Below are 22221 nucleotides of genomic sequence, written 5' to 3' on the forward strand. Positions count from 1 at the left end.
CCGCTCATTTTAGTATATATATTTTACCATAATGATCTGATCACGCCATGCAACAACAGATGTAGGATACAGACAGAGACGGAAGATGATTTGACAGAATGCGTTATTGCACAAAGTTCGATCTAGCGCTGCAGTGAGTGGGGGGCTGCATAACCTGATGACGTAGCTCTCGCTCTCCCTGAGTGAGAGAAGTGCAGACTTTGACAGACAGTCCAACAATGAGTCAGAGGGGTTTAGGAATTTAGACAATTTTTCGGGAATATGCCGTTATTCCCCTTTAATTCTCTGCTACTCCCAAAATGTTTCAGGGATATGAAGTTATCATGTTGCGTGCATTTCATCAAATGCTCGTAGTCAAACAACTAATAGGTCTAATATTGCGCAGCTCTTGTTATTTTCTCGTGTTTGATCCAGACCGAGTTCTTACCTGCAGCAAACCGCACAATGGTACAAATTGATGATGGGCGACATCAAGCACACATCAAGATATAATAAGCAACGAATTCTAAAACACTGAGAAATATTGAAATTAATTGATTGTAAATTAGCAAATACAAAAGCTTCCACGGACTGAAAAAAAAACATGACCCTCCCCCCAATTCCTCCATGTACCCCGTTCTGTAAATTTCAAAAGGTCCCTTAGGGGTTGTCTGAGAAAAGGGAGGAGGGTTAGGGGGGATGACCCTAGTCTTCTGAGACCCCCCCTGGCCCATGGGCTAATCCTCTCCCTGACCTGGTTCCTCTGGCCTGTCAGGGCTTCAAAGCCCACCTCAGCTCTGACGTGACGGGACCCGCCAGCCCGGAAGGAAGAGGACAGCTGCCCCCTACGGCCCCTTTTCACTGGGAACCCTGCCCCCATTCTGCCCTTCTCCTTCCCTCCTATATCCCCCTATGTTCTCCTATGCTCTTACCCCTGTGGCCCCATGGCCCAGCTCCTCTCCTGTCAAGTCCACTGTTGCTCTAGCCCTGAGAAGACATGCCCCTTCACATCTATTCAGAGAGCTCTGTTGTTTTCCCAGCTCTGACTGCTTGACTAGGAGGTTTTTGTTTTGTTTTTGCCAGCAACACAGATTAGGGATGTATAATACACTTCTTAGGTATTTGTGAGAAATAGCTTTGTGCTCCAACATTACTTGTTTTAGATCGTCTCCGTGTGCAGATTGTTTTGGGGGAGGTTTTTGTTTTGTTTGTGAGTTCGAGTTCACAGATACGTGCAAACTTTTTTTTTTTTAAGAGTATAATACTATGAAGGGTTTTGAAGCCTCGTGTTTTGCAATACTAATGTGTACTGCAAAGAAAACATACAACACCCTCTTCTCTCCCCCCTCTCTCCCCCTTCCTCTTCACCTCTCTTCCTCCTCCTCTCCCCATAACACACTCTCCATCTCCATTGCCCCCTCCACTCCAACAAAGCCCCACTGTGCCCTGCGCTCCCTCTGACATCCCTTGCCTGCTCTCTCTCCATAAGAGCCACATTAGCACTGAGCCTTGTATAAGCTCTCTAATATGAACCATATTGGTGAGTGGCAGACAGAGATAGTGGAGGAGGCAGCAGCGGGTCCCTGGATGTCTGGACGTCTCACCTCTTGTTCTGCCTCTCTCTCTCTCCTCAGAACCCTTTTTCAGAATTCCGACCTGATTTCCCTGGGATAAAATTGGGCAAGATCCAAAAAGTGGATTTTGGGGGATTGTTAAGGTGGAATGTTCAGGAGGGGGTTGTGTTTCTCTATGGGAGGCTGTGGAGGTGATTCTGGGTTTATTATAATTTTGCTCCCTCTGCCTCAATGGGCGCTGACCAATTTTACTGTGAAGCACTAAGTTGAAGTTCAAAGGTCCATACTAGGGGTGCAGATTCCTCATAGGATTCCACAGGTTGATATGATAAAGAGGTTCTCTGTAGAGTTCCCACCGTGGAGTTCCACCGGTATCTGCGGTCTCGAACAAGACGACGTAACTGTCCAGTGAAAATCTCACCTTTAAAAGTTAATCTTCTGTTAACTTATACCCAAATAATGTTGTTGACTTGTATTGTACTCATATTTGAAACCAAAGCTGAAATCATAATTTGGAGGGGGAAAAAACACTTTAAAAACCCCATCTCAAACAAAAACGCATGAAATTTGCTTGGATAATGACATAATCTTTGGCCGGAGACAGGCCTGTATGTGATTGGTCCAGCAGCCTTTTCCTTTTTGCCAAATTCTCCAGTGGGATAAGGATCCTTCTCGAGACTAGGGGAGACACGAGTTTACTGCACACAAGCAAGCTAGCTCGCAAGGCAAGCAAACCACAGCTGGCGTTTAAAAAAAGGACAAACCCTATGTAACAACTATCTCACCAGTCACTTCTACACTTACTGGCCAGTTGTTGTTTATTTTAAAACATTTTGAATCCATTTTTCTCCCCAATTTCGTAATATCCAATTGGTGGTTACAGCCTTGTCCCATCGCTGCAACTCCCGTACGGGCTCAGGAGAGGCGAAGGTCAAGAGCCATGCGTCCTCCGAAACACAACCCTGCCAAGCCGCACTGCTTCTTGACACACTGCTCGCTTAACCCGGAAGCCAGCCACAACAATGTGTCAGAGGAAACACCGTCCAACTGGCGACCGTGTCAGCGTACATGTGCCCAGCCCACCAAAGGAGTCGCTAGAGCGAAATGGGACAAGGACATCCCGGCCGGCCAAACCCTCCCCTAACCCAGACGATGCTGTGCCAATTGTGCGCCGACTCATGTGTCTCCCAGTTGTGGCGGCTGCGACACAGGATCGAACCCGGATCTGTAGTGACACCTCTAGTACTGCGACACAGTGCCTTAGACTGCTGCGCCACTCGGGAGGCCCTTACCGGGGAGTTTAATAGGTACACCCATCTAGTACAGAGTCAGACCCCTCTTTGCCTCCAGAACAGCCTGAATTCTTCCGGGAATGGATTCTACAAGGTGTCTGAAACGTTTGTTGCGCAATCTGTATCAAGGGACCTAACGTGTGCCATGAAAACTTTCCACACGCCAGTACACCACCACCAGCCTGTACCAGGCAGGATGGGTGCATGGACTCCTGACTCTATCATAAGCATGACGCAACATGAACTGGGATTCGTCGGACCAGGTGATGTTTTCCCACTCCTCAATTGTCCAGTGTTGGTGATCATGTGCCCACTGGAGCAGTTTCTTCTTGCGTTCCGTGATGCCGTTCTGCACACCACTGTTGTACTGCACCGTTATTTATCTGTTTGTGGCCAGCCAGTTGTGGCCAGCTTGCATGATTCTTGCCATTCTCCTTCGACCTCTGTCATCATGAGCTGTTTTCACCCACAGGACTGCCGCTGACTGGATGTTTTTTGTTGTTGCAGCATTCTCGGTAAACCCTAGACACTGTCATACGTGAAAAGCACAGGAGGGCAACCACGTCTGAGATACTGGATCCGGCGCGCCTGGCACGACGATCATACCACGCTCAAAGTTCCTTAGGTCACTCATTTAGCCCATTCTAACGTTCAATCGAACAGTAACTGAATGCCTTGATGCCTGTCTGCCTGCTTTATGTAGTAATCCATTTTTGTGAACGCGGTGTTATACCTAATAAACTAGTATTTCAAATGATGTGGTTTGTATGAGTTGGCCTGCTGGCTGTTTAAAAGCAGTTAGCTAACGCTAGTATGCTAAGGTTAGTTAGAATGCTAATGTTAGCTAGCATGCTAACGTTAGCAAACATTAGCTAGCTGGCTAGCCAATAAAAAAGCAAGTCAAAGCAGATCCTCCACACAACAACCATCTCACCATTCCCTTTTATTTTAAATCCTGTGGTTTGTAACAAAAAGTTTTATGTCAAGAGGAAACCTAGCTAGCTGTTGTTAACTGATATTTGTAGCAGTAGTAACTAGCTATCTAGGTTCATGACTAGCTTGTTAGATAGCTACTGTAACAACAGAAATATCAGGAATATAGTGACAAAGCAAAGGACAAATAATCCACCTGCATTTATTGCTGTTATAGTAAAGTGACGTAGTTCCATCGTTCATTTCCAAATCCTGAATCCAATCCATCCATACAATTTGACTTGGTGCAGCCTGGCTCCGTCAGTCTGCCTCAGTGCCCCCACATGGGATCTAATTTGAATATCCAAGTGTTTGCACGTCTCATTGTAAATTCTTAGTATTTTTTTTTTTACCAGTATATGCCCAAACCACTCTGTTGTTTCCTAACAGGCAAAGCAGGGGCACAGAGAAAAGCTGCTTTTTAACATCTATTTAATTCATATTTTAATTCATTTGAGGTAATATTTACTAAGAAATCTGGAACACTGGACATAGAATTATATAGCATATGTCAAATACTTTCAAATACTTGAGCAGCAACCTCAAACGTATCTGACCTAGGTCTGCCTCTAAGAACATGTATAGGGGAGTTAAAAATAAAATTACTTATCACTTTTTGTTTGACAACAATGGTTTCCATTGTTATTATTACCATTACTTATACTGTCTTTGCTGATATTCCTACTTTGGCACTGTCCGTATGTTAGGTTTACTCTTCACTGTCTGATTTGTCAGTATGTGAGCCCCACTCAACAGTGAGTCATTAACGCTAGGCTAGGCCAGTGGAGCTCCTCGCTAAATGACGTGTCATCTGAACCATGGGAGTGATGGAACTTCTCAGACATGTCATCAATGTGAGACAAACTGTTGGTTGACTGTGTGTCTACTGTGCAGCTTGTTATTGTGCTGAATTAAGGTAATGGAGTTATGTCTTATTCCTTATAATATCGCAGAAAACATTTTGGACCTTCTAATTCAAGAGAAGAGATAGAAGTAGCACTGCCACCAAATCCTTGTGACTCTGAGGCTGTCCTATAGTAATTTTATATAGTAGAATAAATTGCAGGACATTGAGTTGAGGCTCAGGGTTTCACCAAACTCGGTCCTGTTTTTTTCCCTAGCACTTCACAGCTGATTCAAATAACCAACTCATCATCAGCTGTGTAGTGCTAGGGCAAAAAACAAAAAATGTGCATCCAGGAGGGTGAGGGGGGAAGGGGGGGGGGGCAGGACTCTGTTCCATTCATAAGAACTAGTGCAATAATATTTAATAGGCAGGAAACCTCAAATGTATGGCAGCTGTCCCCTTAACAAAAGGTATGCTGCTTTATTTATTGTTCTTCAAAGGTTTAATTTAAGCATTTCTTCAACATCTTAGATTTATCTGGCCTCTCATCTGGTATCTTTACGCCAAGAAAAACAAGCAGCTTCAGATCGGAAACACACACGCACGCGCGCACGCACACACACACACACACACACACACACACACACACACACACACACACACACACACACACACACACACACACACACACACACACACTCAATCAGGCGGTGTTATCAAAAACACATTTGAAAGGCATATTACTGTGCATTGTGCCAGACTCTACGTCTTTGGTGAGATAAGGTCTCTATTCTCACAAGGGCCTTAGAGAAGAACGTATGGACGGACTTCAATGGAAGCCTTCGCAATGAAATATTGTCACGCGACACCCTGTTGGCCTTAGAGCTAAAGCCTTTGGAGAGGCATAGAGAATAGGAGCTAGGCCTATATTGTCCCAAGAATGCACATAGAACACAAAGTCTATGTACACTGGAGCTCAGTGGATGATTACAGGCTGAAATAATCAGTTGTGTTGTGTCACAACAGCATTTTGTGTTCAGCTCTATTGAAATGATTTTATGAATGCCATCACAATACTTAAAAAAAAAAAATGTATACATTGCTCTGGTTACCTTTGAACCAAATATAAGCCCCCAATCTGTTGACATATTGGTCCCTCAATGTCATAATTTGGTTTAGAGAGCTCACAAAATGTTTTTTGAAGGCCATAAACCCCACATCTATGACCTGAATGTGAGTGTGTGTGTACTTTTGCTTTCGAGCATGCCTGGGTCACACACGCATGCACACGCACACAGATATACAGTACCAGTCAAATGTTTAGATACACCTACTCATTCAAGGGTTTTTCTTTATTTTTACTATTTTCTACATTGTAGAATACTAGTGAAGACATCAAATCTATGAAATAACACATATGGAATCATGTAGTTGGCAAAAAAGTGTTAAACAAATCAAAATATATGTTATATTTGAGATTCTTCAAAGTAGCCACCCTTTGCCTTGATGACAGCTTTGCACACTCTTGGCATTCTCTCAACCAGTTTCATGAGGTAGTCACCTGGAATGTATTTCAATTAACAGGTGTGCCTTGTTAAAAGTTAATGTTGGAATAAATGTTCTTCTTAATGCGTTTGAGCCAATCAGTTGTGTTGTGACAAGGTAGGGGTGGTATACAGAAGATAGCCCTATTTGGTAAAAAAACAAGTTCATATTATGGCAAGAACAGCTCAAATAAGCAAAGAGAAACGACAGTCCATCTTTACTTTAAGACATGAAGGTCAGTCAATACGGAACAGTTCAAGAACTTTGAAAGTTTCTTCAAATGCAGTCGCAAAAACCATCAAGCGCTATGATGAAACTGGTTCTCATGAGGACCGCCACAGGAAAGGAAGAGCCAGAGTTACCTCTGCTGCAGAGGATAAGTTCATTCGAGTTACCAGCCTCAGAAATTGCAGCCCAAATAAATGCTTCACAGAGTTCAAGTAACAGACACATCTCAACATCAGCTGCTCAGTGGAGACAATGTGAATCAGGCCTTCATGGTTGAATTGCTGCAAAGAACCCACTACTAAAGGACACCAATAAGAAGAAGAGACTTGTTTGGGCCAAGAAACACGAGCAATGGACATTAGACTGTTGTAAATCTGTCCTTTGGTCTGATGAGTCCAAATTTTAGATTTTTGGTTCCAACCACCGTGTCTTTGTGAGATGCAGACTAGGTGAACGGATGATCTCCGCATGTGTGGTTCCCACCGTGAACCATGGAGGAGGAGGAGGTGTGATGGTGCTTTGCTGGTGACACTGTCTGTGATTTATTTTGAATTCAAGGCACACTTAACCAGCATGGCTACCACAGCATTCTGCAGCAATACGCAGATTGAAGGAAAAGCAGCTCAGCATATGTGGGAACTACTTCAAGACTGTTGGAAAAGCATTCCAGGTGAAGTTGGTTGAGAGAATGCCAAGAGTGTGCAAAGGTGTCATCAAGGCAAATAAAGGTAAATAAAAAGGCAAAGGGTGGCTTCTTTGAAGAATCTCAAATATAAAATATATTTTGATTTGTTTAACACTTTTTTGCAACTACATGATCCCATATGTGTTATTTCAAAGTTGTGATGTCTTCACTATTATTCTACATTGTAGAAAATAGTAAAAATAAAGAAAACCTGACTAGTGCTGTATATATATGCACACACACACATGCCTAAGTCGCTCCCCGTCAAGATATCAGTGACAGATTGCCTTAGTGAAGTCAGAGTTTCCCATTGAACCTCTCTCCCCTCTGTGTCTTGACAAAGGTGCTTTTCTTATGTAGGCCCACGCCGGAGCATATTTCACATGCCAGTTATTGTCCCTGGTGGCCCCCGGTGGCCCCCGTATCTGTACAGCCTCTCTTGACACTATTTGAAAAATCTGTTTTCTTTTCCTTTTCCCTCCTTTTTTTCTATTCTCTACTGCATCCCGTTTTTTCTCGCCCTCCTCCTCCTCTTTCTTTTCCCTCCAAGACTGGGGAGTGTTTGGAGATGGGAGGCCGAGAGTGGTTGTTGATCTTGGCAGACGACGTGAAGGAAGCCTCATGTGAACTTTTGCTCTGGTATAAGCCGCATAGTTAAATATCATCAGAAGTTTGTGACGTAGCTCTCCTTGCAGCAAGAAGAAGTCGTCTGCCTTTCTCCCTCTCTCTTGCTCTGTCATTCTCTCTCTCCCTCTCTCTTGCTCTTTCATTCTCTCTCTCCCTCTCTCTTGCTCTGTCGTTCTCTCCCTCTCTCTGCTCTGTCGTTCTCTCTCTCTCTTGCTCTGACGTTCTCTCTCTCCCTCGCTCTTGCTCTGTCATCCTCTCTCTTTCTCTGCCTCCCAGCCATCCTTCACGCCGTTCCAGCCGCTTGCCGCCTCTCGCACGGGTCACGTCCCTCCGTCAGGCCTGGCGAGAAATCTCAGTGTGTGTGTGTGTCTCCCCCTTGTCCCGTACTGGGCCTGGCTCGGCCTACCGCCCTTGGTGTTCTTCTCGTGACAGAATCGGACGAGGAGGAGGGGGAGAGAGCGAGTCGAGGTCCTTGTTGGCGGCATCACTCTGGGCGTCACTCCCTCTGCTCGCTCGTGTTTCCTCCAGGCTCATGTCTCCTACAGCTTTTCTTTTCCAGAGGCTTGACTAATTCAATTAAGACTAAGGGATATTTGAGAAAGTCGCCTCGGAGCGTGCCAAAACTGGGGAACGCTGTAAAACAGAGCAGTGGGTCAGGTCAAACATCCCATTTGACTGTTGTTAATAATATAATCAAAACCCCGCCCAGATCCTCAATATCCTCCTGACTCTTCTGTACTGGAGAACATGGAAACTGCCTGGGTTGTACCTTCCTTTATGTGTGTGTGTGTGTGTGTGTGTTTTTGCGTGCGTGCGTGTGTGTGTTTTCATTGTATCTGGGGCAGGACAGCCAACTAGAACCCCATGTTCTCTCTTGCCTGCTGTGAGGGAGCAGGAGTGACTGGGGTCTTTGGGATGAGAAGGCATGGAGCACATTTCATACTCAAAACCACCAAGGTAAAAAAGGCTTTCCTGCAGTAAATATTTTGACACATTTCGAAGGCACGGACCGTGTGCTGGTTTGGTGTGCTCGGGGCTGAACTGTGTGTGGGTGTGTGTGCGTGCCTGCATGCACGTGTATGTCTGAGTGTGTCTTTGTCTTCATTGTACTTTCTTTCGATGTGTGTGTGTGTGTGTGTGCATGCACGTGTGTGTCTGTGTCTGCACCGGTGCCTGCAATGAACCTCAATCTGTGTGTGCGTGTGCTTCACTCCAAGCGTGTGTTTTATTCGATGTGAGAAGCCCCGTTCCCAGCTGTGTGCCTGGTCAGAACAGAACTAAATCGATGTAGAAAAAGGCAGCCCAGGCCATTCGCGTTAAGGGTTCATTTGAGTGATTTGTTTTGCCACTTATTAAATGTTACTGCTTCCCTGGCCATTAGGGCGTGCACCTCCTAAATCTGCTGATGGCGGCTGGAAGAGAAGGGGAAAGAGAGAGGAAGGGGAAGGCCCTGGCCTCATGTGAACCAACGTGTAAGTGCGATGGTTGACACTGCCGCTGCAGCGGCTCTGTAACACAGGGCTAAATTCTCTCTCTCTCTCTCTCTCTCTCTCTCTCTCTCTCTCTCTCTCTCTCTCTCTCTGTGTGTGTGTCAAATCAAATTGTATTGGTCACATGCACATGTTTAGCAGATGTTATTGCGGGTGTGTAGCAAAATGCTTGTGTTTCTAGCTCCGACAGTACAGTAATATCTAACAAGTAATATCTAACAATTTCCCAACATATACCCAATTCACACAAATCTAAGTAAGAAAAGGAATTGAGAACATATACATATCAAGACGAGCAATGTCAGAGCGGCATAGACTAAGATACAGTAGAATAGTACAGAATACAGTAAATGCATATGAGATGAGTAATGCAAGACATGTAAACATTATTAAATTGACTAGTGTTCCATTTATTAAAGTGGCCAGTGATTTCAAGTCTATGTATATGCTTGTGCTTTTGATGGCTATTTAACAGTCTGATGGTCTTGAGATAGAAGCTGTTTTTCAGTCTCTCGTCCCAGCTTTGATTCATCTGTACTGACCTCACCTTCTGGATGATAGTGGGGTGAACAGGCAGGGGCTTGGGTGGCTGTTGTCCTTGATGATCTTTTTGGCCTTCCTGTGACATCGGGTGCTGTAGGTGTCCGCACCACCCTCTGGAGAGCCCTGCGGTTGAGGGCGGTGCAGTTGCCGATACCAGTTGCCGATACCAAGCAGAGATACAGGATGCTCTCAATTGTCCATCTTCAAAAGGTTGTGAGGGTTTTAGGTGCCAAGCCAAATTTCCTCAGCCTCCTGAGGTTGAAGAGGCGCTGCAAATTGAAGTGAGACTAGGGTGATAGGTAAGATAAAGGTGATATGATCCTTGACTAGTCTCTCAAAGCACTTCATGATGACAGAAGTGAGTGCTACGGGGTGATAGTCATTTAGTTCAGTTACCTTTGCTTTCTTGGGTACAGGAACAATGGTGGCCATCTTGAAGCATGTGGGGACAGCAGACTGGGATAGGGATTGATTGAATATGTCCATAAACACACCAGCCAGCTGGTCTGCGCATGCTCTGAAGACGCAGCTAGGGATGTCGTCTGGGCGTGTGCATGTGCGCATGTGTTATTTTAAGTATTTGGCAGGGGTATAGGATAGGTTGTGAGTGAGTTAGTGAGTGATTGCAAATAGGCACTGTATTGAAAGGGAGGGTATATTACAGTAAACTACCCAAATGTTGGTTTCTTTCAAGGATCTATGTCATCTATCACAAGAAATCTAGTGGCCCTTTTAGGTACTTCATATTTTTACAGGTGTCCATAATTATCTCTGGTCCTCTGTGTGGCCTTATCATGTGTAAAATATATGAAATACAGTCATTAAATTAAATTGATCTAATTTAAAAATTAAAAATAGAATGACAAAGCTGTAAAAAAAATCCTAAATATAAACCATCAATTTAGTGAGTACCATTGGTGTTTAATATGAGGGTTGCTGTATGAAATATCCTTTATATTTTTACACACTTTTGTTTATATTGCTATGTACTTTAAGTATGTACTGTATTTGTTGTCAATGTTTTGGCGTCAAACTGGTGGTAGTGTTGAAAAAAGTCAATAGTTGGAGGAGTTGCAGAGGTCATTGAAAATAATGCCCTTGTTGATTAATTAGGCTATTTTCTCTTGAACCACTTGGTCTATCTACTAGAAACTCATGGACAATATAGACACAAATATAATAACTATACTGTATATGAATATATACTTTTAAAGTTATTCAAGTATCAATGACCAAAGTTACAATAGATTGCCATAGATTTTCTGTTAATTACCAAACTTTCTGAAGATTCCAGTAACATTGGTAAAATACCGGTAGCTTTGCAACCCTAATTGCATGCATGCGAGTTTTTGTGAGTATGTCTGCTTGTGTATGCGAATGTTTTTGTGAGGCTCTCTGTGTGTGAGCTCAGAGGCGGGAATAATATGATTTGATCGTCTGTGTGTGATGGGGATGCCTATTGGTTCTATTCACTGTCATTTTATAATATCTTCCCTGTTCTTCTATATCCTGGAAAATCCAAACATGAACTGGCAACTCTCGTGATTATAACTGACCATTAAATCAAGCAGAAAACAAAACCATGGCCAACATATAGATACAGTATATCTTCTGATTCCCTTGGCTCATTCATTGAATTGTACAATGTTGAGCTATCCCGCTGGTCGGCACGCAGAGAGCACACTGATGCGGAGCTATGGAGCTGTTTGTTTTTCTAACTCCCATCTTGTTTTTGGCCTGCGACGGCCATATTGTGTTACACCGTTTGAAAGCAGTACTGGAGCCCCTCGCCAGATGTTTGTTTGTGTCTCAGTGTCCTCGGAGTGGGACGGAAGGAGAGGTGTACCATTGAGCACACTGCCGGCCCCGTGGCTGTCCCCTCACCTCACCTCTACAAACACACAAACACACACCCACACATAAACAGACACCCACACACATGTTGCGGTCACAGCAACCAGCACACCTTAAACTTTTGTTTGAACGTCAACTCACTCTGTCAGTCTGTTTGGAGCGGCTCCATAGATATCACTTACAGTACAACAGAGCATGAGGGAGAGAGGCAGGAACAAGGCAGGAACCTCATACAGGCTGCAGGGACAGACAATTCAGTTGGGGAGAAAGAGTGTGTGAATACTGGGCCATTTGCATGAATGGACTGCAATTGAAACCTACCGTAACAGTCATGCCCACCGCATTGCTCTGACTTGTGATCCTACAGGGCTTTTATGGACCTCTCTTTGTAGGTTACTGGAATTTGTTCTTATCTAGGGCTGAACATTTTGTCAATGGGACGTGTATAGAAAATCGAGTTACGAGCACAGATCTTAAGTTACAATTCGTCCTCAAATGTTCTTGGTATTTCTTTGCCCATAGAGTCTTGGCCACTACCTCTACTCTAGGTCAGCGGGCTACAGGTCTGTTCTCCGTTTGTCTTTGTACAGATGTGGTACCAGCTAAAGATTACTCCCCTGTGTGTGTGTGTGTGTGTAGGGACGTGGTACCAGGCAGTGTGTACACCTACCAGGTCCAAACCATCTCCGCCCGCAGTGAAAGTGAACCGTCTCCACCCCTCACCCATCAGCTTGGGGCACCATACTGCGGAGATGGACGCATCCAGAGGTAACTTGTGTGTGTGCTGTATGTGTGTGTCTATGCGTTTACGTGTGTGTGTTTGCGTGCGTGCGTGCGTGCATGCGTGTGTGTTCTACCAGTAACAGTCTCCTGTCTGTCTGTCTGTCTGTCTGTCTGTCTGTCTGTCTGTCTGTCTGTCTGTCTGTCTGTCTGTCTGTCTGTCTGTCTGTCTGTCTGTCTGTCTGTCTGTCTGTCTGTCTGTCTGTCTGTCCGTCCGTCCGTCTGTCTCTCAGGTCCCAGGGAGAGGAGTGTGATGATATGAACTCCATGAATGGAGACGGCTGCTCCAGCCAGTGTAAGAAGGAGCCCTTCTTCAACTGTGTCGGTACGTCCTCCTCAGAACCATCCATATGTCAAAACAGAGACAGTTTTACCATTGTATTTCAATGCAGTAAATGGTTCTATGAAAAAAAAAATGAATGTCCACAACTGATTCAGTATGCATGCTCCAGAAGGTGATTTATTGGTGAGACACAGACAGTACCATTTCTATCCCCATTGAGATCTTTGTGAGGGCGGAACCACACAGCCACATAGAACTGCATTGGGCCGTGCCGTTCTTCCGCGGCATTAGCGAACACATGGTGGCACTCGATAGTTGCTGTATCGTCCAATCACAGAGCAGATACAAGTCACATGATCTATAGGGGGACACGTGATGGCACATCATGTGTTCGTTAACAAATCACGTGACTTGTATGAGCTCTGTAATTGGACGATACAGTCTACGAGGCTCATGGTTAGTGTGGATTTTGGTGCTCTTTGAACCAGAAACTGACAGTAAAAACATCAACATACGATTTGTTTGGCAATCTCGGTGTATGTTGCACAGTTAAATCGCTATCACTAATACTTGATATCGTCGCAGGTTTTGAGTATCGGGAATCCACTTCCGGAACTCTTCGTTGCAGCCCTATTTATCTGTCCATTTCAATTTGATGATTTCATCGGTCCCTTGAACTCAGCATGGCTCTTTGAATTGGCTAGCTGTTGTGGCAGATGTGTCTCTTATCAGTAGGAGGACTCTCCAGTGTGTGTGTGATTGAGAGGCTTATGAGTTGTGGGGAGATGTGAGTAACATGCTAGACACATGCTGGCTCTGTGAGTGACAGTGGAGAGGCGTTCACTAGTTTCACATCTGTGTCTGGGACTTCTGTCCAAGGGCTTGATGTGTTTCTCATAAGAGCAGATGCCATTGTGTATCATGATCACGTTGACGTCTCGCCGAGAGTCTGGAAACGGTTGTCGTTTGAAGAGAGAATAAATAAACAAATTCATATAGTGGATTGGATTCTCTGGCGTCCTCTCAGTCGCTGTTTGGTTAATAGATGGATGATTTCCTCTCCTCCGCCGAGTGAGTCTATCACTCACTCACTCTTTTTCTCTTCCTCCCTTGTTTTTGCACACAATAAAAAGTGCCATTGTGTCATAGCTGATCTGGCCTTGTCGAGTGATGTGTGTGTTTGTACTGTATGTGTGTGCATGCACATTTACGTGTGCGCGTGCGTGTGTGCGTGTGTGTGTGTGTGTGTGTGTGTGTGTGTGTGTGTGTGTGTGTGTGTGTGTGTGTGTGTGTGTGTGTGTGTGTGTGTGTGTGTGTGTGTGTGTGTTAGCGTGCGTGTGTGCGCGCACGCGTGTGTTTATGTGTCTCAAATCCTCTGTCAGATCACTGGCGGGCCCGGCAGCGTTGTTTTCCATTGACCGCAGCGTTCTGGGATATGTGTGTAACTGCCTGACATATTCCTTGTCTGTCTGTCTGTCTGTCTGTCTGTCTGTCTGTCTGTCTGTCTGTCTGTCTGTCTGTCTGTCTGTCTGTCTGTCTGTCTGTCTGTCTGTCTGTCTGTCTGTCTGTCTGTCTGTCTGTCTGTCTGTCTGTCTGTCTGTGTTGGCGAGGGACTGACACAGAGAATGTTGCAGCCTGACGTGTTCTCAGGATAGGGAGAAGATACTGTACACTCCTGATGCCTTATGGGAATAAAGGAAATGTATATAGGCTGAGCAGGGAAGTTGACTGGGTTCCCTTGTTGGATAGAATCATGGTAGAACAGGGGCTGTAACCACCAAAAACTTTTGCTCACCTGCGCTGTCTAGACGACTACCTCATTAATTATTCATTACTGTTGAGGTCACGTTCTCTTGCATAATTCAACAAGTGTGTCAAGAGAAGGATACCCACAAAAGATTACGCCTATCTATACATACTTTACATTGTTTGCGAGATCAGTCATAATATCATTATAATTCGAGTGTTCATTTTCGGAAGTTGCTTTCATGTCAGCGCATCTAATTTGTAAACATTTCAACTGTATTAAAGTATTACTTTTTCAATTCCACCAAAAATGAACACCCATCAAAATAAAGCTATATTTCTTCTCTTTCCTATGATGTAAGTGTCGAGACGGTGCGTTAAATCCTCAACATAGCATTCTTATAGATGCAACAGAAAACCAATGTATTCCATTGAGCAATTACCGGAGTGTGTTTGACAGGTCATTACAAAAGTTTCCACGGTCGTTACGTTAACGGGGAAAGACTAATGGTACAAGCCATAGTGGGAATGAGTCGCCAAAGTATAATGAAAGCAATTAATCCAGCAAGATTTAAGTGACAAGTGGATTGCACTCCTCAAACACAGGAAATAGATGGCTGAAAAGGAGAGGAGAGATACTCAGGTGGACGAGGTACGCACATTGCTACTTTTGGTTCATAATTTATTGTTGTTTCCCTCCTGAACTCAATCACATCTTCTCTTTCTCACTCTCTCTCTCTTTCTCTCTCTCTCTCTGTCTTTCTTTCTCTGTTTTTCTCTGTTTTTTTCACTCAGTTTTTCTCTCTTTCTCTCACACTTTTTCTCTCTCCCTCTCCCTCTCTACCTCTCATTCCTTCTCACCCTCTCCTTCTTGGTCTCCATCCATTTGGAGTGGTGGGAGTGGATTCTGTATGCCCCCTCTGCAGCCCCTCGTTTCAACATCATCAAAACAGAGTATACAGCTCTAAGCAGAGCTGAGCTGGGGTGCTGGAATTTCAAGGAAGACCAGCCAACTTGGCACGAAATGCCGCCTTCCCCCTAACTGGAACCTCTGACACAACCCAGCCTCCTCTAGCCCCGTTCCAAGACCTAGGTCCAACCCCAACTCCGGGTGGGATGTCTGGAAAAGCCATACTGGTGTATCCTCCTGCATGGTCTCTCTCCCATCTCTCTCTCTCTCTAAATAAAGTAGAAGCAATCCTAATCTGTCAAGTTCATCAGATATTGTTACGCTCCTGGAGGCCGCACTCTGTTCCAGCCCTCCCCTGCAGGAGAGTGTATCCCTCAAGTGTTACTTTATTTATGCATTCATCTCATTTTTGTTATTCGCAATGAAATCAACGATGAGAGAAAAGTGAGGGAAGGCTAGAACTGCTGAGAGTTCAGAGAGATACAGTACACTACAGTACATGATTCTGTCAGAGGGGAATGGGAGGAGGGGAGGGGAGGGGAGAGAGGTACACTACATGACTCTGTCAGAGGGGAAGGGGAGGAAGGGAGAGAGATACACTACATGACTCTGTCAGAGGGGAAGGGGAGGAAGGGAGAGAGATACACTACATGACTCTGTCAGAGGGGAAGGGGAGGAAGGGAGAGAGATACACTACATGACTCTGTCAAAGGGGAAGGGGAGGAGGGGAGAGAGATACACTACATGACTCTGTCAGAGGGGAAGGGGAGGAGGGGAGAGAGATACACTACATGACTCTGTCAGAGGGGAAGGGGAGGAAGGGAGAGAGATACACTACATGACTCTGTCAGAGGGGAAGGGGAGGAAGGGAGAGAGATACACTACATGACTCTGTCAGAGGGGAAGGGGAGGAGGGGAGAGAGATACACTACATGACTCTGTCAGAGGGGAAGGGGAGGAGGGGAGAGAGATACACTACATGACTCTGTCAGAGGGGAAGGGGAGGAGGGGAGAGAGATACACTACATGACTCTGTCAAAGGGGAAGGGGAGGAAGGGAGAGAGATACACTACATGACTCTGTCAGAGGGGAAGGGGAGGAGGGGAGAGAGATACACTACATGACTCTGTCAGAGGGGAAGGGGAGGAGGGGAGAGAGATACACTACATGACTCTGTCAAAGGGGAAGGGGAGGAGGGGAGAGAGATACACTACATGACTCTGTCAGAGGGGAAGGGGAGGAGGGGAGAGAGATACACTACATGACTCTGTCAGAGGGGAAGGGGAGGAAGGGAGAGAGATACACTACATGACTCTGTCAGAGGGGAACGGGAGGAAGGGAGAGAGATACTTTTGGTAATGTAGTGTATGTGGACACCTGCTCCTCGAACATCTCATTCCAAAATCATGGCCATTAATACGGAGTTGGTCCCCCTTTGCTGTAATAACAGCCTCCACTCTTCTGGGAAGGCTTTCCACTAAATGTTGGAACATTGCTGCTGGGACTTGCTTCCATTCAGCCACAAGAGCATTAGTGAGGTCGGGCACAGATGTTGGGCGATTGGGCCTGGCTCGCAATCGGTGTTCCAATTCTTCCCAAAGGTGTTCGATGGGATTGAGGTCAGGGCTTTGTGCACGGGGGCATTGTCATGCTGAAACAAGTAGGGCCTTCCCCAAACTGTCGCCACAAGGTTGGAAGCACAGAATTGTCTAGAATGTCATTGTATGCTGTAGCGTTAAGATTTCCCTTCATTGGAACTAAGGGGCCTAGCCCGAACCATGAAAAACGGCCCCAGACCATTATTCCTCCTCCACCAAACGTTACAGTTGGCACTATGCATTCGGGCAGGTAGCGTTCTCCTGGCATCTGCTCGTGACGAACAGTTCTTGTGTTGACGTTGCTTCCAGATGATTTTTACGCGCTTCAGCACTTGGTGGTCCCGTTCTGTGAGCTTGTGTGGCCTACCACTTCACGGCTGAGCTGTTGTTGTTCCTAGACGTTTCCACTTCACAGTAACAGCACTTACAGTTGACCAGTGCACACAAATTCATCACGCGAAGCAGCCACAACTGTCAGCAAGAGTGTCCATGATTGAGGCTTTGAATCATGGACACACTTACCGACAGTTGTGGCTGCTTCGCGTGATGTATTGTCTACCTTCTTGCCCTTTGTGCTGTGCCCAATAATGTTTGTTCCATGTTTTGTGCTTCTACCATGTTGTGCAGCTGCCATGTTGTGTTGCTACCATGTTGTTTTAATGTTGTGTTACTACCATGCTGTGATGTCATGTGTTGACAACAAAGCATGGTAGCAACATAGCATGGTAGCAACACAGCATAGTAGCAACATAGTGTACTCATCCTGTTGATACATTATACTCCTATAGAGAGTTATATGTATTGTTATGTTTTATTTAACCTTTATTTAACTAGGCAAATATGTTAAGGTGTGGAGTCATGTAGTTGTATCACTGTTGGTCATGTATCTGAGAGATCTGTCTCTGTCTTACCCAAGATGCTTTGTGTGCTTGAGGAAAAATACCTCTTCGATAATGGACTCCACCACTTACCAGTCCTTAAAGCACATTCTCTAACACACACGGTCAGCCAATGAAAGTGTGATACATGTATGTATACTGTATTTCAACCTTGTAAAGTGTGGTTCTTCAGCTGCTACCCCAGCTGCTCTCTCCTCCCTCTCTCTCCCTCCCTTCTTTCATATATTTTCCACCTACTGCTCTATAGAGCCCCACAGTGGAGGTGTTATAATACCCATAAAACCTAGCGGTCAAACAAGGAAATGGTTCCAATAGTTTTTCCACCATTCATTTTTCCTGTGTAGGCTTATTCTGGCTTGACATTGTGATAACTATGTAGAGTTAAGTCGGAAGTTTACATACACCTTAGCCAAATATATTTGAACTCAGTTTTTCACAATTCCTGTCATTTATTCCATAATTTTTCATCCTCATGATGCCATCTATTTTGTGAAGTGCACCAGACCCTCCTGAAGCAAAGCACCCCCACAACATGATGCTGCCACCCTGTGCTTCACGTTTGGGATGGTGGTCTTCGGCTTGCAAGCCTCCCCCTTTTTCTACCAAAGATAATGATGGTCATTATGGCCAAACAGTTCTATTTTTGTTTCCTCAGACCAGAGGACATTTCTCAAAAAAGTACAATCTTTGTCCCCATGCGCAGTTGCAAACCGTAGTCTGGCTTTTTTTATGGCGGTTTTGGAGCAGTGGCTTCTTCCTTGCTGAGCTGCCTTTCAGGTTATGTCGATATAGGACTTGTTTTACTGTGGATATAGATACTTTTGTACTTGTTTCCTCCAGCATCTTCACAAGGTTCTTTGCTGTTGTTCTGGGATAGATTTGCACTTTTCGCACCAAAGTACATTATCTCTAGGAGACAGAACGAGTCTCCTTCCTGAGTGGTATGACGGCTGCGTGGTCCCATGGTGTTTATGCTTGCGTACTATTGTTTGTACAGATGAACGTGGTACCTTCAGGTGTTTGGAAATTACTCCCACGGATGAACCAGACTTGTGGAGGTCTACAATTTTTTTTCTGAGGTCTTGGCTGATGTCTTTTGATTTTCCCATGATGTCAAGCAAAGAGGCACTGAGTTTGAAGGTAGACCTTGAATGGTGGAAAAAGGATTGGAACCATTTACCTGTTTGGCCGCTAGGTTTTATGGGTATTATGACTCATACTGTGGTACTCTATATCTCCTCTTCTTATGTCCTCATCCCTCTCTCCTCTCTCTCACCTATTCCTCACTCAGCTCTCTTCCCCCTCTCCTTCCTTGTGAAACAGCTTGCATGTCCGTGCACAACAGAGGTTAAAAACCACAAAGTAGACAGAATGTTCTGTATATATTTATTTGAAAAGAAATGGGATTAAAAGAGTATAAAATACAAACATCTCTAAAAGGTCCATTTAAACTAATCAAATATATTTTCTCCTAAACAGATAGCATGCCCAGCTTCCTCTAACCACATATTGAGTGTTCTGTACCAAACTGTTTACTGACTCCATTAAAAGTAGCAATAATCATTAACATCAGGTGTGGGACATTAGTGGGTGTAGCCTAAACATCCATATCAAGACAAGACAATGAACCAAGACAAAATAAACCATTGCAAATGCAGTTGATAACTAAAAGGCAATGGATAAACTACAGTACGATAGATATATTGCGTAATCTGGGCCCAGTCTAACAAATTCATTCACATCAACACAAACCATTTTCAAACAGTTTTCAAGTTCATTCACATAAACACAAGTTAATTTACATCAACACAATCCAAACAGTTTAAGAGTCAAATGTTAAGCGTGAATCTCTTCACACTTCTCTCTTCTCTCCCTCCAGAGGAGCCCAGTATGTGTTACTTCTACGACGGTGACGGAGTGTGTGAGGACTTTGAGCGGGAGACCAGCGTGAGGGACTGTGGCCTGTACACCCCCAGTGGGTTCCTGGACCAGTGGGCCACAACCGTACAGGTGTCCCACCAGGAGAGTCTCTACTGCCCAGCCGAGGTGGCCGCCGGCTACCCTGCTGTCACTAAAGTACATCCCTGATCTACCTTCCTAATCTACACTACACAACTCAACACGATAGATTGCGTTCATCAGGGAACACACGTCGGTTTTTTTTTAACGCTTTTCAACAGAAAACTAAAATAAGTGTTTCTTATTGGAAACATGAGTGTATCTTATTGTTTTACTCAGTTTTTCCCCCCTCATGTTGCTGCCTAATGAACAGGACTATAGTGTTCCTGCTGTTTTAACACTGACATGGTGTTCAATAAGTGGTAAAGACAGATGATAATAGTCAATTGAAAGTGTATGCCACCTCACATTACCTTGTTGAATCTTTTTGGTACAATTTTTTACCTACTTATACATGTCTATCTCTTACTGTGAGCTGAGCCTGTGTTCAGGGGCTTGTAAGGTCACAAAGGCAATGGATGTTTACACTGCACCTTGAAAGGCAACCATGATGTCAGAATTTCGTTTGGGACATTTATTGCACTTTCTAATCTCCGGCGTATTTCTTTTTTGGGTTGGAAACTGAGCTGAAAATGCTCTTGAAAAGATTATTTGATTCCTTTTTCGTCTGGGGTGTTGTGAAGAGAGAGCTCTGTTGTCTAAGGCAAAGTTTATAGCTTTCATTATTGTAATGTTTACAGGGGAAGATGTCATTGGTTCCACTTAGAGAACTATTTATTGGACAGAGACTGTCGTTTAGCCTACACAGTGTTCTCAATTGATCTCCTTTTGGGATGTAAATTTTCACACTATCTTGACGAGTTCACTGCTCGATGCGTGTTATAGAGGTGACCAAATGTGTTGCCACCAATGTAGTTGCATCAAGTATTTTCCCAGAAGAGCCACCGAGCAGCACACATGTGATCCATACATACATTACTTCTACTGTGAAGAACACACAGTTCCCTGGGTCAGCTTGAGAGATGTTATCACTGCCAAACTGCAAGGCTGCCTACTGTATAGGCTACATTTGCACGCACACACACACACACACACACACACACACACACACACACACACACACACACACACACACACACACTGGAAAGCTCTTGAAAAGGTTACGTGATTCATTTTTGGCCCGGGGTGTTGTGAAGAGAAAGCTCTCTGTTGTCTAAGGCGAAGTTTATAGCTTTCATTAATGTAATGCTTACGGAGGACAGGGGAAGATGTCATTGAGTCCACTCAGAGACTCTGGGACAATTGATCTGTTGCTGTCGCGGGACACAGGGAATCACTGAGTGCCAAAAACACACTACACAGAGAACAACTGCATCAAGTTCTTCCCTACTCAACCTCTCTCTGTTCTACAGGACATTACCACAGTGTTATTTGATTGAATGATTAATACAGTGTTATTTGATTGGAGGAAGGGATTATTAATGTGTTATATGATTGGACATAATACAGGACATATGGGCTGATATGTACCTGACGTTTTGTATTATTAGTATTAGGGAAAGGGAATGGGGGGTATCTAGTCAGTTGTACAACTGAATGTATTCAACTGAAATGTGTCTTCCGCATTTAACCCAACCCCTCTGAATGAGAGGTGAGGGGGGCTGCCTTAATAGACATCCACGTCTTCGGCGCCCGGGGAACAGTTATATTATAAGTATGTAGAGTGCATTCGGGAAAGTATTCAGACCCATTGACTTTTTCCAAATTTTGTTACGTTACACCCTTATTCTTAAATTGATTAAATTCATTGTTTTCCTTATCAATCTACACAAAATACCTCATAATGACAATGCAAGGTTTTGCAAATTCATTAACTAAAGTATCACATTTACATGAGTATTCAGACCCTTTGCTCAGTACTTTGTTGAAGAACCCATGGCAGCGATTACAGCCGATGCCACTCCTACGTTGTCTTGGCTGTGTGCTTAGGGTCGTTGTCCTGTTAGAAGGTGAACCTTCGCCCCAGTGTGAGGTCCTGTGCGCTTTGGAGCAGGTTTTCATCAAAGATCTCTCTGTACTTTGCTCCATTCATCTTTCCCTCTATCCTGACAAGTCTCCCAGTACCTGCCGCTGAAAAACATCATGATGCTGCCACCACCATGCTTCACCGTAGGGATGGTGCCAAATTTTCTCCAGCTGTGACGCTTGGCATTCAGAAGAACTCTAGAGCTCTGTCAGAGTGACCATCAGGTTCTTGGTCACCTCCCATTTTTTGGTACCCTTCCCCAGTTCATCCTGAGTTAAGGACCTGTGCCTGCCCCTGCGGTTTCAGTGTTTTAAAACCCTCGGATGAAAAATGCTGGGTTCAGCTCATCTGCCATGCCTTTACTATTGATTTTAACAGTAATGC

General features: G+C 44.6%; 1 protein-coding gene across 4 annotated transcripts in view; it reads left to right on the forward strand.

Moving 5' to 3' along the window:
- Positions 1-22221, forward strand: part of LOC106563270 (pappalysin-1) — a 124782-nt gene that overhangs the window by 41738 nt on the left and 60823 nt on the right. For all 4 annotated transcript variants that reach the window (XM_014128709.2, XM_014128710.2, XM_014128711.2 and 1 more), the window contains exons 8-10: positions 12276-12404; positions 12650-12741; positions 19732-19928. In XM_014128709.2, the coding sequence (XP_013984184.2) occupies positions 12276-12404; positions 12650-12741; positions 19732-19928 (418 nt within the window). The remainder of the gene's footprint in view (positions 1-12275; positions 12405-12649; positions 12742-19731; positions 19929-22221) is intronic.

This window comes from Salmo salar, chromosome ssa11, assembly GCF_905237065.1.
Source record: "Salmo salar chromosome ssa11, Ssal_v3.1, whole genome shotgun sequence".
NCBI lineage: Eukaryota > Metazoa > Chordata > Actinopteri > Salmoniformes > Salmonidae > Salmo > Salmo salar.